The following is a 16,062-nucleotide window of genomic DNA, read 5'->3' as shown; positions in this document are numbered from 1 at the left end:
TTAGGAACCTGTTGGATCTTCCACTTGGTGCAGAGTTTGTCTCCCAGTTGATGTCAGGGTAGTTAAAATCCCCCATTACTACTGTGATGTGCTTCCTACATACCTTAGTTAGCTGACTAGCAAAAAGTTCATCTACTTCCTCTGTTTGGTTGGGTGGCCTATGGTATAGACCTATGGCAATATCATTTCCCCCCCTTTTATATTGACCCAAATGCATTCAAGATGATTTTCATCATTGTTGTGCTCTATTTCTGTAGAGATGTAGTTATTTCTTATATATAGTGCAACTCCACCTCCTCTTTTATTTGGTCTATTTCTTTTAAATATGTATATCCCTCTAGCTGTATGTTCCATTTGTCGGTTTCATCCCACCAAGTTTCCGTAATGGCAACAATATCATATCTGCCCTCATTTACTTGAATTTCTAATTCACCCTGTTTATTCCTCATACTCTGTGCATTGGTGTATAGGCATTTGAGTCCATTTGGATTGACCTTGTGTTTACTGTCTACATAACCTATGTTGTGCCTGACTGCCCCTACTTTCTTGCCACCTGTTGGTTTAGTGCACGTGGTATGGCACTCACTGTTAAATGCTTGGTTTTGCTTGATAACAGGGCTGATAATCTTACCCACACAAACATCTATGTTACTTGCACTGATAACCCTATTAATTTTGGATTGCTGGGGACAGAAATTTTCTGTATCAATTAATTCTCTGTCCCCAATGATGAATCTGTATACAGACGGGAGGTTGAGCAACTAGCCTCATGGTGCGACCGGAACCATCTGGAACTGAACACACTCAAAACCGTAGAAATGGTGGTAGACTCTAGGAGAAACCCTTCCATATTTCCACCTCTTACAATACTAGACAACACAGTATCAACAGTAGAGACCTTCAAATTTCAAGGGTCTACCATATGGCAAGATCTAAAAAGGACAGCTAACATCAAAAAGTTATCAAAAAAGCACAACAAAGAATGTTCTTTCTGCGCCAACTTAGAAAGCTCACACTGCCCAAGGAGCTGCTGATACAGTTCTACAGAGGAATTATTGAGTCTATCATCTGTACCTCTATAAGTGTCTGGTTTGGTTCTGCTACCCAACAAGACAGACACAGACTTCAGAGGATAATTAGAACTGCAGAAAAAACAATTACTACCAACCTGCCTTCCATTGAGGACCTGTATACTGCACGAGTCAAAAAGAGGACTGTGAAAATATTTACAGACACCTCGCATCCTGGACATAAACTGTTTCAACTCCTACCCTCAAAATGACACTACCGAGCACTGCACACCAGAACAACTAGACATAAGAATAGTTTTTTCCCGAACGCCATCACTCTGCTAAACAAATAATTCCCTCAATACTGTCAAACTATTACTAAATCTGCACTACTATTAATCTTCTCATAGTTCCCATCACCCATCTCCTTCCACTTATGACTGTATCACTGTAACTTTGTTGCTTGTATCCTTATAATTTATATTGATTGTTTCGCTTATTTGTATCCTATGACTATCATTAAGTGTTGTACCTTAGAATTCTTGATGAACATATCTTTTCTTTTATGTACACTGAGAGGATATGCACCAAGACAAATTCCTTGTGTGTCCAATCACACTTGGCCAATTAAAAAAAAAATATTCTATTCTAATAATGCATTTCTTACATAATGTCTTTGAAAATAAGTATTCATCTTGCTTCTGCCATACCATAAAAAGGCATGCCATCCGATTTGTAAATTGTGTCCTTCCAAAGTTAATAATCTTGTATTTCTTAATCCAATCCATTCTCTGATCCAAGTCAACGCTGCTGCCTGGTAATATAGTTCCTAATTTAGCAGTCCAAATCTTGCATGTAGTCTCGTATCTTGTAACAGTTTTATGTTGATTCTTCCTTTTTTCCCATGCCATATAAATTTCCTCATTATTTTAGTAAGGTGTTCAAAATATGTCTTTTCTACTTTTATCGGTATTGTCAGAAACAATAGTCTCGGCAATATGTTCATCTTTACTATCGCTATCTTTCCCATTAATGATAACTGTGGATTTTTCCATTTTTCCAAGTCTTCCTCAGTCTGTTTCTTTAATTTGTAATAATTATCTTCCTTTATCGTTACACATCATGAAGTTAACTATATTCCTAAATATTTCATTTTCTTCACAATTTGAATATTTAGTTTCTCCATCAATTCTCCTTTCTGTTTTTCTGTTATACTTTTAACCTATATTTTTGTTTTATCTTTACTTATTTTTTAATCCTGCAACCTCCCCGTATTCTTCTATTTGTTCTAATAGTTTAGGGCCTGTTATTTGCGGTTCTTCCAATATAAAAACTAAATCATCTGCAAAGGCTTGTAATTTATATTCGTCTTTCTTAATTTTCATTCCTTTCATGTCTTCATTTCTTCTTATATTAACACTTCTAACGTTAATACAAATAACAGTGGTGATAATGGGCATCTTTGCCTTGTGCCTTTCATTATATTCACTTTTTCTGTCATCTCTCCGTTCATCATTATTTTTGCCGATTGCTTTTTATAAATTGTTTTTATCATATTTATGAATCTCTCCCCAAACTCCATCATCTGTAATTTTTCTATCATAAATTGCCAATTCACGTTATCAAACACTTTCTATGCATCTAAAAACATCGTCGCCATTTCTTTTTCTGAGTGTACCTCATAATATTCTAAAGTATTCAAAATTATCGTCATATTGTCTCTAAATTGTCTCTTTGGTAAAAACACATTTTGGTCCATATGAATCATTTCATTTAAAAGTTTTTTAACCTATTCGCCATTATTGAAGCAAAGATTTTATAATCCACATTCAGCAATGAGATCAGTCTATAATTTTTGACTTGTAGTAAATCTATATCTTCTTTAGGTATAAGTACGACATAAGCCTCCATCCAAGAGTCTGGAATCTTTCCTTTCACCAGTAGTTCATTAAATAAGTCCAACATTACATTACTCAATGTATCTTGGAATAATTTATATAGTTCTGCTGGTAGTCCATCTGGACCCAGTGTTTTCCCATTTTTTTGTTTTTCATTGCCTCTCTCAATTCCATCATTCTTTCTTCTAAGGTTTCCTTATATAGTTCAGGTATTTTAGGTAAATCTGATTTCTCTAGTAATTGTTTTATCTTTTCATCAGGTATCCTCTCTTGATTATATAGTCTCTCATAATAGTTTTGAATTATTTTTTTTTCTTCATTTCTATAACATATACTTCCTTTTTCATCTTGAATTGATTAATTAACTTCTTCTCTTTTTCCTTTTTCATTTCATATGCCAACCATCTGCCTAGTTTACTTGCATTTTCAAAAAAGTTCTGTTTGGCGGACCTCAATTTATGTGCCAAAAATTCTTGTTCAATTAAATGTAATTCATGTTTTTTCAATTCCATTTGTTTTTTAACTTTATCCTCTTGTGGATTTTTTTTTATAATTCTTTTTCTAGTCTTTTATATTCTTCTTCTATTTTCTTCTACATTTGTCTTTTCTTTTTGGTTTTTTCCCCCAAATATGTTATTGCCAGTCCTCTAATATATGCTTTCATTGTATCCCATACATTTTGGAGTGATGTGTCTTCCTTTTTATTTACTTTGAAGAAAAACTCCGATTTTTTTTCCAAAAATGGTTGAAATTCTTTTTCATTTACAATTGTTTGGTTCATTGTCCATCTATACTTTTTATTTTGTCCTTTCCATGTTTGGGCGGACCATAATCAGATTACGATCCGCCCAAAGATTTGAATCAATGTTTATTTCTTGTACATTGTCTATTAAGTCTATTGACATCCCTATCATATCTATCCTGGACCATGACAAATGTCTATTTGAATAAAAAGTATATATTTTTCTTTCAAATGATTATTTCTCCATGCATCTTGTATATTAAATTCCTCTATCATTGTGAAAAAAGTCTTCGGGAGGGTTTTTCTGGATTTGTTTACTTTTGTTGTTTTATAGTCCAAATCCACATCAGTTACCGCGTTGAAGTCATCCATTATACATATATTTTCATATTCCAATTCTACTTTTGCTCTTGCTCCTTCTCTCATTGCTCTCTCTTCCTGTTCCTTAGTTTTTTCTTCTTTATCTTTTACACTTCCCTCTTGGTATCCAGTCTCTTGCTTCTTCCCTCTTCTAATGGTCCCCAAAATTGCTCATAGAATAATTTTGCTTTTTCAATAGAATCTAATCTATGTCTTTGTTCTTGCCATGTCGCCAGTATCCTTTCTGGTATTAGCCATCTGAAACTCAATCCTTTTGTAATTAAAAGTCTTGTTAAAAAATGATATTCCTTCCTTGTCTCTTCTGGGTATTTGTCTCAACACCACTATCTCTTTATCTTTATATTTCATTGCAGTGTTTCTGGTTATTTGTAGTATCTCTGTCTTTATCCCTTTCTTTGTAAATCTTACATGGACTTCTCTTGGTAATTTATTTCTCATTGCATATCTTGTGTGTACTCTAAATACCTTGTCCATCTCATTTATTATCTTCTCCTTGGGTTGTTCCAACACTTCCGCCAGCATCCCTGCCATTAATTCTGGCAAGTTTACCCCTTTCTCTTCCTCTATATTTTGAAATCTTAAATAAAAATAAGCTCTGTCCATCTCGAGAGAAATGATTGTTCGTTCTTGTCCACTGATGTCAATTTTGCCTCTAATTCTTCCACCTTCTTTTCTGTTAAATTCGCCTTTTCCTCTACTTCTTTAATTCTTTCTACATTTGCAGAAAATTCTTAAGCTGCCGCTTTGCTGCATATTAGGTGCCTGCCCTCTATAGAATCTGGCTTCTTTAACCATTTTTTGGCATGGCAGCTGTTCATTTTCCATCCTCAATACTGAGCAACATTTCATAAATGTTCAGTTTAAAAGAGTTCAATTCAAATCACATTCAGCCATGAGCATATTGCACACCCTGTTCTCAACATTCCATTTTGGAATATATGGAGAATAGTCCTGTCTGAAACATATTGTTAAAAATGAATGATTATGGGCACTGAACAAAAAAGAAGCCAACCAACCCTAGATAGCTTGTTCTCATAGTTACGGTGCTGAAAACCTTTTTTAGTTTTTTAATTGTGAGTTTTTTGCTTCCTTGCAAGCATTGTTCAATGAATTTTACACAGAAATTGCAACAGTTTTATAATGTTAAAATTTCAACCTGATTTGGGTTAATTCGTATAACTAGAGTTTATGAACCAGCGTTGTCTAAGAATAACAGGTGACAATCAAATTCCAGAGTGACTAACCATGAGAAACTCCTGAAGCATATGCAGCTTCATTATATGCATCTGCCTTTTTTTTACAGAAATATACTTATGGGTTAAAATGTAGCTAAAATCGAAATTGGCCCTAATTTCTTATGTATTTTTCTTTGCAGAACCATCTCAAAAGATCATTTTGAGAAGAAAAAAAATGACACACTTGATCCTGAGCCGTAAGTATAGTTTGATTCTATTGGAACTTCTTCAGATTTAGGCAGTGTAGGATAAGTCAGCTGGGAAAACTAGTGCAGAAAAAGTCTTTTAAAAGTCAACATCCAGTAATTTAGAAAGCAGTATAATGCTGAAATCTTACTTATTTAGTATGTGTGAAACAGCAATCTCATACGAAAACACTTTTTAACATTTTTATGGTGTTGACAAACATATGTATTTAATATGTATTTTTGTTTCAAGGAAGCTAAAACTTCTTCTTTTACATTGTTCAGTTTTGTTGATTGCAAAGAATGTGGCCGGAAAATGCACCAGATATGTGCATTACACTACGATATTATTTGGCCTTCTGGGTAAGTGACTCTGAGAGCTGCCATGTTTTACTTCTATGAATATTTATTTTATTGATTAAATTTATTTGCTACCTATCTCACTATCAAGCAAATCCAGGCATATTACAACATGAGAAAAATGACAATATAATAATTTTAAAATATTAAGATTAAAATTAACAAAAAATTATCTAAGATAAAAACTAGTATACCCTAGGGCGGAATGTTCATTTTGTATTAAACAAGTTTCAGAATTCTGTGTAGATGTAGATGATTTGCAACAAAAATACCTTTGTTCTGTGGTTTGGCAAAAATCTGCTCAGCATGCTTGTAATATGAGGTTGCAATGAAGTTTTTAAATTCCCTTTCTTTATTTTACTGAAAGTGACTTGCTCCATCTTGCATTTTTGGGCCTAAGAAATATGCAGTTTTTAATATATTAAATTTGTAATCATTTCTAAATAATTCTTAGAATTCAAGTTGCTCCTAAGGAACCACTTCGTTTCTTAACTACATTTGACATTAGGCTTTTGGGGGTCGTGTGGGTTTCCCATAGGCTTTAGTTACGTGTTTTTATGCAAGTGAGAAGGCGCTTGATGAAATCTTGTCTGCATCTGAGAAAAGAATCAATCTTCTGTTGTCTGTTGCCTTTTATCAGTCCAGCATGTCTCAGAATACTCTAGAGTGTTAAGGGCTATTCTGTGAATTTCTTAAAGGAATAATATAAATACATGCCAGGTTTAATGTAATATCATATTCCAGTGTATGATACCTGATGTGGTGTACATGTCACAATATGTCAAGGAAGTACAATTTGTTGTTGTGTGCTGCCCAGAGTCACACTCTTGTGAGATGGGTGGCCATATAAAAATGCCAAATAAGTAAATAAAAGAAGTGCTGTTATTGCAGCAGAATGCAAAGAGCCCTGTCCAGCACCAATTCCTTTTGAACATTGAACACAAATACCCAGCTGACAAGAACTTCCCTGTGGCAGTCTCTTTGACCAACTGCTCTAGGATGCCAAGAGCTCTTCCGGCCAGATCGTAAGGGAATGTTGAGCTGAGAATTTCAAATTGTCTGCTTCATCATCACTTAGCTAAGAGATTTTAGCTACTTTTGAGTCTTAGTACTCCTTTTTGCCATCAGCCCAAGTCCCTGGATTCAGCTTTGCAATTACATGTTCTGCCGGGGTAGCCCTACAAACCCTGTCATCTCAATCTGCATCCCTTTTGCTGTTCAGGAATTATGGTGGGCTTCAGTGCCAAATTAAAAACCCTTTGGCACATTTTCTCTTTATGAAGAAAGTAATATTTTGTTAAGTATTTTTTTTCCTTTTTAAAAAATCTTTTACAGTATTTTCTGCTTAGGATAAATTTATTAATTCTTGATTGTGTTTTAGTTTTGTGTGTGATAACTGCTTGAAGAAAACTGGCCGAACACGCAAAGAGAATAAATTCAGTGCCAAAAGTAAGTTTATGGCCTCCTTTATTGTATATTAATTATATTTAAACAATTTTCTTAATGCATTTTTTAAAGAACCCCATTATTAATTGTTTAAGTAATATTGTGGAAGGCCGTTCATATTTGGATTTTGTTTTGATTCAAATAAGTAATGGCGTGGAAAAATAATTGTATTGCAGTTCTAAATATAAAACAGAGTTTCACTGGCAGCACTCCACTTTCCTCATTTCCCCAGTAGAAAGAGGGGGCGGACATGCATAATATTCCCAGTTTTAGAAACAGTCTTGTAAAGCATTTGGTGCTCTTGCCTCTATTTGGTCCATAAGAGTTGTGCGGCACAGTGGCTAGACTGCAAACTCTGCTCACAGTCTGGAGTTTAATCCTGATCAGTTTAAGGTTGACTCAGCCTTCCCAAGGTCAGTAAAATGAGGACCCAGATTGTTGGGGGCAATGCTGACTCTAAACCGCTTAGAAAGGGCTGTAAAACACTGCAAAGCGGTATACAGGTATAAGTGCTATCTAAGTGCTATTGCTATTCCATATCTCATGAATACAGCCCCTCTCTCTCCCCCTTCAATTCTGGATTCCTGATTGGTCTTGTGAACCCCTGTTTTGTTGATGGTTTGTATTTCAAGGGGACAGTCTGTAGTAATAAGAGCCATTTCTTTATTGTTTGGAAACAAGCTCATCAATTTCCTATGGAGGTTACTTACAATAAAGGATGTTGATTGTTGCTTTAAAAATAAAGCTAAATGTTGCTGTAATGATATTCGAGTGATGAACAGAACAATCTCTTTCTGTTCTTCCCTTCTTCCTCCTCACCTACTAGGGTTACAGACTACCCGCTTAGGAAATCATTTGGAAGAGCGTGTAAACAAATTTCTGCGGCGGCAGAATCACCCAGAAGCTGGGGAAGTGTTTGTGAGAGTAGTGGCCAGTTCAGATAAAACAGTAGAAGTCAAACCAGGAATGAAATCTCGGTGAGTTTTGCTTTTCTTTTACTGGATTCATCTGATTACCATTACCAATTGACTGAATCCATTTCTCTATAATATCTTTATTTGAGCATCCAAAATTTTATTTTTTTCTGGAAGTGCCATTTTACCATATATTCTGAGAATTTTGTCTGCATAATTTCAGAATAGGGTATTTTATACATTGGGAACCAGAAAGCCTATTATGTTGTGCCCATGACAACAGCTAAAAGGGAAGATTAGGATCAATTAGATTAGCTAAAGAATTCCTGATGAGTATTTTACTGAAAAACAGTCATTGTAGAAGCCATAACAGATGAATAAAAGCAATTGTTTTTTGTTTCAACAGCAAGCTAGCTATATTCTAGAAAATGTTCACGCCATTGCCTGCTCCCCCTTTTGGAGGGTAGGGGAAACCTGATTTCTCCCTAACCCTGTTTTAATACTGTAATGGTTATATCTGCTATGATCTTGTTTTTTCTCACTCTTATGTGAGAACTGATTCTCATAACAGCCTAGCAGATAGAGCAGTCTTTTGCTTGGGAAATTTTTTAGAAATGTCATTCTCAGTTCTCTTTGCCCTTTAAGGAAGAATTCTAAACAGCTGGGCATTTTATGCCAAATGTAGGGTCCAAAGAATCTTATATATCAGAACAGGCTCTGGGTGGATATTGTGTTTGCCATTTTCATCTATTATAAAGCAATAATAGTTGAAAAAAACAAATTACTTGTAAGCCTTCTTGAGAAGGACATTTTTTTCTAACATCAAATAATTAATTTGTCGCTTTTTATCTTTTACCTTAAAATGGTGTGAATTTCTCTTTGTTGTAGATTTGTGGATTCTCGTGAAATGGCTGAGGCCTTCCCCTACCGAACAAAGGCTCTTTTTGCTTTTGAAGAGATTGATGGTGTAGATGTCTGCTTTTTTGGCATGCACGTGCAAGAATACGGATGGGATTGTCCACCTCCAAACACAAGGTCTTGCTTTGCTTCCTTCCAAACAAAGGAAGGATTCTGGTTATTCAGTCTTATGCCAGGCTGTCTCACATAGTTCTAGTTGTGGGGAAAATTAGATGACTTATATATTATAGATATATATTCTACTTACATATCATTTTATTCATAATAACAGAGTTGGAAGGGACTTTGGAGGTCTTCTAGTCCAACCCCCTGCCCAGGTAGGAAACCCTACACCATTTCAGACAAATGGTTATCCAACATTTTCTTAAAAATTTACAGTGTTGGAGCATTCACAACTTCTGCAGGCAAGTTGTTCCACTTATTAATTGTTCTAACTGTCAGGAAATTTCTCCTTAGTTCTAAGTTGCTTCTCTCCTTGATTAGTTTCCACCCATTGCTTCTTGTTCTACCCTCAGGTGCTTTGGAGAATAGTTTGACTCCCTCTTCCTTGTGGCAACCCCTGAGATATTGGAACACTGCTATCATATCTCCCCTAGTCCTTCTTTTCATTAAACTAGACATACTGAGTTCCTGCAACCGTTCTTCATATGTTTTAGCCTCCAGTCCCCTAATCATCTTTGTTGCTCTTCTCTGCACTCTTTCTAGAGTCTCAACATCTTTTTTACATCGTGGCGACCAAAACTGAATGCAATATTCCAAGTGTGGCCTTACCAAGGCATTATAAAGTGGTATTAACACTTCACGTATTTTTGATTCTATCCTTCTGTCTATGCAGCCCAGAATTTTGTTGGTTTTTTTGGCAGCTGCTGCAGACTGCTGGCTCATATCTAAATGGTTGTCCACTGTGACTCCAAGATCCCTCTCACAGTTACAGTTACTACTATTGAGCAAGGTACCACATATACGGTACCTGTGCATTTTGTTATTTAAATGTAGAACCTTACTTTTCACTGTTGAATTTCATTTTGTTAGATAGCGCCCAATGTTCAAGTCTGTCAAGATCCTTCTGTAACTTGAGCCTATCTTCTGGAGTGTTGGTTATTCCTGCCAGCTTGGTGTCATCTGCAAATTTGATGAGTTCCCCATCTATCCCCTTGTCCAAGTCATTGATGAAGATGTTGAAGAGTACTGGGCCTAAAACAGAGCCTTGGGGTACTCCACTGCATACTTCCCTCCATGTGGATGTAGTTCCGTTGAGGACTACACGTTGAGTGCGATTGGTCAGGCAGTTACGAATCCATCTGGTGGTGGTGCTGTCTAACCCACATTTTTCTACTTTATCTAGTGGTAGGTTATGGTCTACTTTATCAAATTACCTGCGAGGTGCCCCCGCCTCGCAGGAATGGCCCCCTACATTACCGAGGGCCGGCCTCAATGACGGGTCTTGGGATCCACAGAGGTGGCATGCGCGTAGAAAGAACCTGTGGGGATTTTTAGATAGGGAATTTTTAAGGGGGGGGAGGGTAAGGGCGGGTGCTGGGGGTAGCCCGCCGAGGGAGGGGCCAGTCACTGCGCGTGCTTGCGGAGGGGTTTTAATAGGTCCGAAGGTTTTGGGGGAGGGTGATGTTCCTGACGATGAGGGTGGTTCCATCTGTGTGGTTAGTGGGAGAGGCAGATATGGCGGAAGTGAGGGGCCATATCGATCTTTGGGGGCGCGTGCTCGCTGTTTAAAAGCGATCAAACGCCCCGACCCCTCAGACTTTTCCCATTCCCCAGGCGGCCAGGATCCTCAGAGCTTGGGCCTCCGGTTGATGCTGTGCAATGCACGGTCCGTGGTCAATAAAGCCCCCCTGCTTTGCGATCTTATGCAGGAGGACCTTATGGGCATTACGGAGACCTGGTTGGGCACGGAAGGGGGAACTCCCCTTGTCGAAATGTGCCCACCAGGTTTCCGAGCATTCCATCAACCGAGGGCCCAAGGTAGGGGGGTGGGGTGGCGGTTGTGATTAAGGAAAGTCTGGAACCGAGGGAGACCACTGTGCCTCAGATAGCCAGTTGTGAATCCCTCTTTGTGAAATGGGGTCATAGGGTGCAGGTGGGCTTGCTAATCACGTACCTGGCTCCTTGCTACGTGACTACAGCCCTGCCCGAGCTGCTGGAGGTGCTTGCTGGGGTGGTGGTGGAGACCCCCAGGCTTATAGTCATGGGGGACTTTAACTTACCATCAACCGGCTTGTCATCAATGGCAGCTCGGGAGTTCATGGCCTCCATGACGGCCCTGGACCTGACACAAATAGTTGATGGCCCTACTCACATGGGGGGAGGCACACTGGATCTGATTTTTATCTCTGGACAGTGGTTAAATGATCTGGATTTAGGAGATTTAATTACCGAGCCGTTGTCATGGTCAGATCATTTTCTCCTTCGTCTAGACTTTCAGACCGCTGCTCGACACCGCAGGGAGACGGGACCAACTCGTTGGTTCCATCCCAGGCGCCTGATGGACCCGGAGAGGTTCCTGATGGAGCTTGGGCCATTTCCTGAGGATCTGGCCCACGGCATGGCTGAGGAATTAGTTGCGGCCTGGGAACGGGCCGCGACTGGCGCTTTGGACCGTGTCGTGCCTTTGCGGCCTCTGACCCGGCGCAGATCTCAACCAGCCCCCTGGTTCTCCGAGGGGCTGAAGGAGATGAAACGCCGGAGAAGATGCCTAGAGAGTGCCGGGAGATCCAGCCGTTTCGAGGCTGACCGGACACTAGTTAGGTCCTATAGTAGGACTTACCTAGTGGCACTGAGGGAAGCGAAGCATTCCTACGTTTCCTTCCTCATTGCGTTGGCAGATAACTGCCTGGCGGCCCTGTTTCGGGTGACCCGCTCCCTCCTTCATCAGGAGGTGCGGGATGACCCCTTACAGGGCCATGCCGAGGAGTTTAGTGGTTATCTATACGATAAAATCGTTCAGCTTAGGGACGGAATGGATCAACAGTGGGTAGATCTGGGTGAGGGGCTAGAGACACGTCTTGTTGAGATTATTTGGGATGGATTTGACCCTGTGACTCCCGAGGACATGGACAGGTTGTTGGGGCGGTTGAATGCTACCACATGTTTATTGGACCCGTGCCCCTCCTGGTTGGTGCTGGCCACACAGGAGGTGACACGAGGCTGGCTCCAGGGGATTATAAATGCTTCTTTGATGGAGTGTGTTTTCCCCGCCGCCTTGAAAGAGGCGGTGGTGAGGCCCCTCCTCAAGAAGCCCTCCCTGGACCCGGCTGTTTTAGGAAATTATCGTCCTGTCTCCAACCTTCGCTTTGTGGCGAAGGTTGTTGAGAGTGTGGTGGCACGTCAATTACCCCAATACCTGGAGGAATCTGTCTATCTAGACCCGTTCCAGTCTGGCTTCCGACCCGGGTACAGTACGGAGACGGCTTTGGTCGCGTTGGTTGATGATCTCTGGAGGGGTTGTTCCTCTGCCCTGGTCCTATTAGATCTCTCAGCGGCTTTTGATACCATCGACCATGGTATCCTGCTGCACCGGTTAGGGAGTTTGGGAGTGGGAGGCACCGTTTATTGGTGGTTCTCCTCCTATCTCTCTGACCGGTCGCAGACGGTGTTGGCAGGAGGGCAGAGATCGACCGCGAGGCCCCTCACATGTGGGGTGCCGCAGGGGTCGATTCTCTCGCCTCTTCTGTTCAACATCTATATGAAGCCGCTGGGTGAGATAATCAATGGCTTTGGGGTGAGGTACCAACTGTACGCTGACGACACGCAGCTGTACTTTTCCACCCCAGGCCATCCCAACAAAGCCGTCGAAGTGCTGTCCCGGTGTTTGGAAGCTGTACAGGTCTGGATGGGGAGAAACAGGCTCAAACTCAATCCCTCCAAGACGGAGTGGCTGTGGATGCGGGCACCCCGGTACAGTCAGCTGCAACCGCGGCTGACTGTTGGGGGCGAATCATTGGCCCCAGTGGAAAGGGTGCGCAACTTGGGCATCCTCCTGGATGGACGGTTGTCTTTCGAAGATCATTTGACGACCGTCGCCAGGAGGGCTTTTTACCAGGTTCGCCTGGTTCGCCAGTTGCGCCCCTTCCTCGACCGGGATGCCTTATGCACGGTCACTCATGCTCTGGTTACCTCTTGCTTGGACTACTGTAACGCTCTCTACATGGGGCTCCCCTTGAAGAGTATCCGGAGGCTCCAGTTGGTTCAGAATGCAGCTGCGCGGGTGATAGTGGGAGCCACACGTTGCTCCCATGTAACACCTCTCCTGCGCAGTCTGCACTGGCTACCTGTGGTCTTTCGGGTACACTTCAAGGTATTGGTGACTACCTTTAAAGCGCTCCATGGCTTAGGGCCAGGGTACTTACGGGACCGCCTGCTGTTACCGAATGCCTCCCACCGACCTGTATGCTCGCACAGAGAGGGACTCCTTAGGGTGCCGTCCGCCAAGCAATGTCGGCTGGCGGCCCCCAGGGGGAGGGCCTTCTCTGTGGGGGCTCCCACTCTTTGGAACGAACTTCCCCCTGGACTTCGGCAATTGCCGGACCTTCGGACTTTCCGCCGAGAGCTGAAGACCTATTTGTTTGTTCGCGCAGGACTGGCATAGGATTTTAATAGGATTTTAATTAGTTTTAATGTTTTAACATTTTAAAATTTGGGGTTTTATTCTAAATGTTTTAATTTGGCCATTTGTATAATAAGTTTTTTAAATTATGGTTTTATGTGTATCCTGTTGTTATTTTTTATCATGGCTGTAAACCGCCCTGAGTCCTTCGGGAGAAGGGCGGTATAAAAATTTAATAAATAATAATAATAATAATAATAAATGCTTTACTGAAGTCCAAATAAATTATATTGACAGCATTCCACTGGTCCACTAATTTTGTCATTTTGTCAAAGAATGCAATAAGATTAGTCTGGCATGATCTGTTTTTGACAAACCCATGTTGGCATTTTGTTTGCTTCTAGGTGTTCAGTGATTCGTTGCTTATCTTTTCCAGAATCTTCCCTGGTATTGAGGTCAGGCTGATAGGTCTGTAGTTTCCTGGATCTGTTTTTTTTCCCTTTTTTGAAGATGGGAACTACATCAGCTCTTTTCCAGTCCTCCTGCAGTTTCCCTGTACTCCAGGATCTTTGAAAGATATAGTTCAGTGGTTCTGAGATCTCGTCTGCCAGTTCCTTCAGAACCTTGGGGTGTAATCCATCCGGTCCTGATAATTTGAACTCGTCTAGGGTAGACAGGTGTTCACTTACCATTTTCTTCCCTATTTTAACTTGTGTTCCTAATCTGTTTTTTTGTGATGCTGTTTTTGATAGGTTGGATTGTTTTTTCCTTTTGTGTAAAGACAGATGCAAAAAATGAGTTAAGTAGATCTGCTTTCTCCCTGTTGCTTGTCATCTTCTTGCCACTTTCTCCCAGCAATGGGCCAACATGTTGGAAGAAGCTTTTTTTGTTATTTTTTACTTTTGTCGCTAGCCTTTGTTCAGTGTGAGCCTTAGCTTTCTTCACTTCATCTTTACAGGCTCAGGCTATTTGCTGATATTCTGCCTTAGTTATTTGTCCCTCTTTCCACTTTTTATACTTGTCCTTTTTGTCTTTCAGTTTGTCAGATAGTTCTTTATGCATCCATGCTGGTTTCTTTTGAGATCTATTATTTTTCTTCATTGGTGTTGTGTTAGACTGGGCTTTTATAATCTCACTTTTCAAAATTTCCCAAGCTTCTTGAATTGTTTTCCCCTTGAGGATTCTCATCCATGGAATCCTTCTCAAGCTCTCTCTAAGTTTATTGAAATTAGCTCTCTTAAAGTCCAAGACTCTAGTTTGACTTTGTTCTACTACTTGTATTTGCATAATGTTGAATTCCAATATTGCGTGATCACTTGCCCCCAAGGTTCCTGCCTCGGTCTTGAAGGACATGAGGCAGTGTATAAATCTGAAGCGTAAATAGATAACAGTATGTCAGTAGGAAACTGTAAGCCAGTCTGGTGCCAGTAATGCCAGACAATCCATTCCCAAACATCTTTGGAAGGGCGTGAAAGTCTCCCCGTTCCCCTTGGGGGACACGTTGTTCCAACGGAGATGAGCCACATAGAATGACTGTTGTTATGTCCTATCCCTCCGAGGAACTTTTGGCAGGGGTGCCTAATCATCCAAACCAAGAGTGGGAACGGTGTCTTCTAGATAGCCAGGCCTCAAGCTACATAGGTCCTTACAGGTGATGACCAGCAGTTCAAATTTCATTCAGAAACAGAAGCATTTACCAGTGTGATAAAATGTGGCAATTCTGGAACAGCCTAATAATTGGGAGGGCTGCTGCATTTTCAATCAGCTGAGATTTCCAGATGGTCTTCAGGGGCAGCCCTATGTCAGATGAATTACAGTAATCGAACTAGATAGGATATGAGCTTCTGAAGGAAAGACAGAATAGCAATAGCACTTAGACGTACAATACCGCTCCATAGTGCTTTAGTCTCTGAGTGGTTTTCAAAGCGGTTGTGCTGACCTTGCAAGGATGGAAGCCTGAATCGACCTTGAGCCCATCAAGACTGGACTCCATGCAGAGTTTGCCTGCAGTGTTGCATTCTAACTGCTATGCCACTATGGCTCAGGCTACAAGTCAAAGGAGCAATTATTCAACCATTGAATTTTCTTTCCTTTTTGTCACAGGCGTGTGTACATCTCCTACTTGGACAGTATCCATTTCTTTCGTCCAAGATGCCTCCGGACTGCTGTTTATCATGAAATCCTTATTGGGTATCTGGAATATGTCAAGAAACTGGGGTGAGTGTTCTGCCAGGACCTTTTAGCAGTGGACATCTTGATGGCCCTGACTTAAATATGACGTGCATTCCTCTGAGTGGAAACAGGCGGAATTTGTTATATCCCTCTAGCTTCTTCAGGGTCAGTCGGGACATTTTCCTTGCACTGGAAATGGAAAAGCAAATGCCAAATGAGTACTGGAAGCATAGTTGAGCA

At 40.6% G+C, this 16,062-nt stretch overlaps 1 protein-coding gene across 4 annotated transcripts in view; it reads left to right on the top strand.

The window, feature by feature from the left end:
• CREBBP (CREB binding protein) overlaps positions 1-16,062 on the top strand; it is a 65,614-nt gene that overhangs the window by 39,468 nt on the left and 10,084 nt on the right. For all 4 annotated transcript variants that reach the window (XM_058157375.1, XM_058157374.1, XM_058157373.1 and 1 more), the window contains exons 21-26: positions 5,407-5,463; positions 5,737-5,814; positions 7,193-7,260; positions 8,084-8,234; positions 9,060-9,206; positions 15,754-15,867. In XM_058157375.1, the coding sequence (XP_058013358.1) occupies positions 5,407-5,463; positions 5,737-5,814; positions 7,193-7,260; positions 8,084-8,234; positions 9,060-9,206; positions 15,754-15,867 (615 nt within the window). The remainder of the gene's footprint in view (positions 1-5,406; positions 5,464-5,736; positions 5,815-7,192; positions 7,261-8,083; positions 8,235-9,059; positions 9,207-15,753; positions 15,868-16,062) is intronic.

The sequence above is a fragment of the Ahaetulla prasina genome, chromosome 14 (genome assembly GCF_028640845.1).
Source record: "Ahaetulla prasina isolate Xishuangbanna chromosome 14, ASM2864084v1, whole genome shotgun sequence".
NCBI classification, from domain to species: domain Eukaryota; kingdom Metazoa; phylum Chordata; class Lepidosauria; order Squamata; family Colubridae; genus Ahaetulla; species Ahaetulla prasina.
This window is presented reverse-complemented; position numbering and strand designations above follow the sequence as displayed.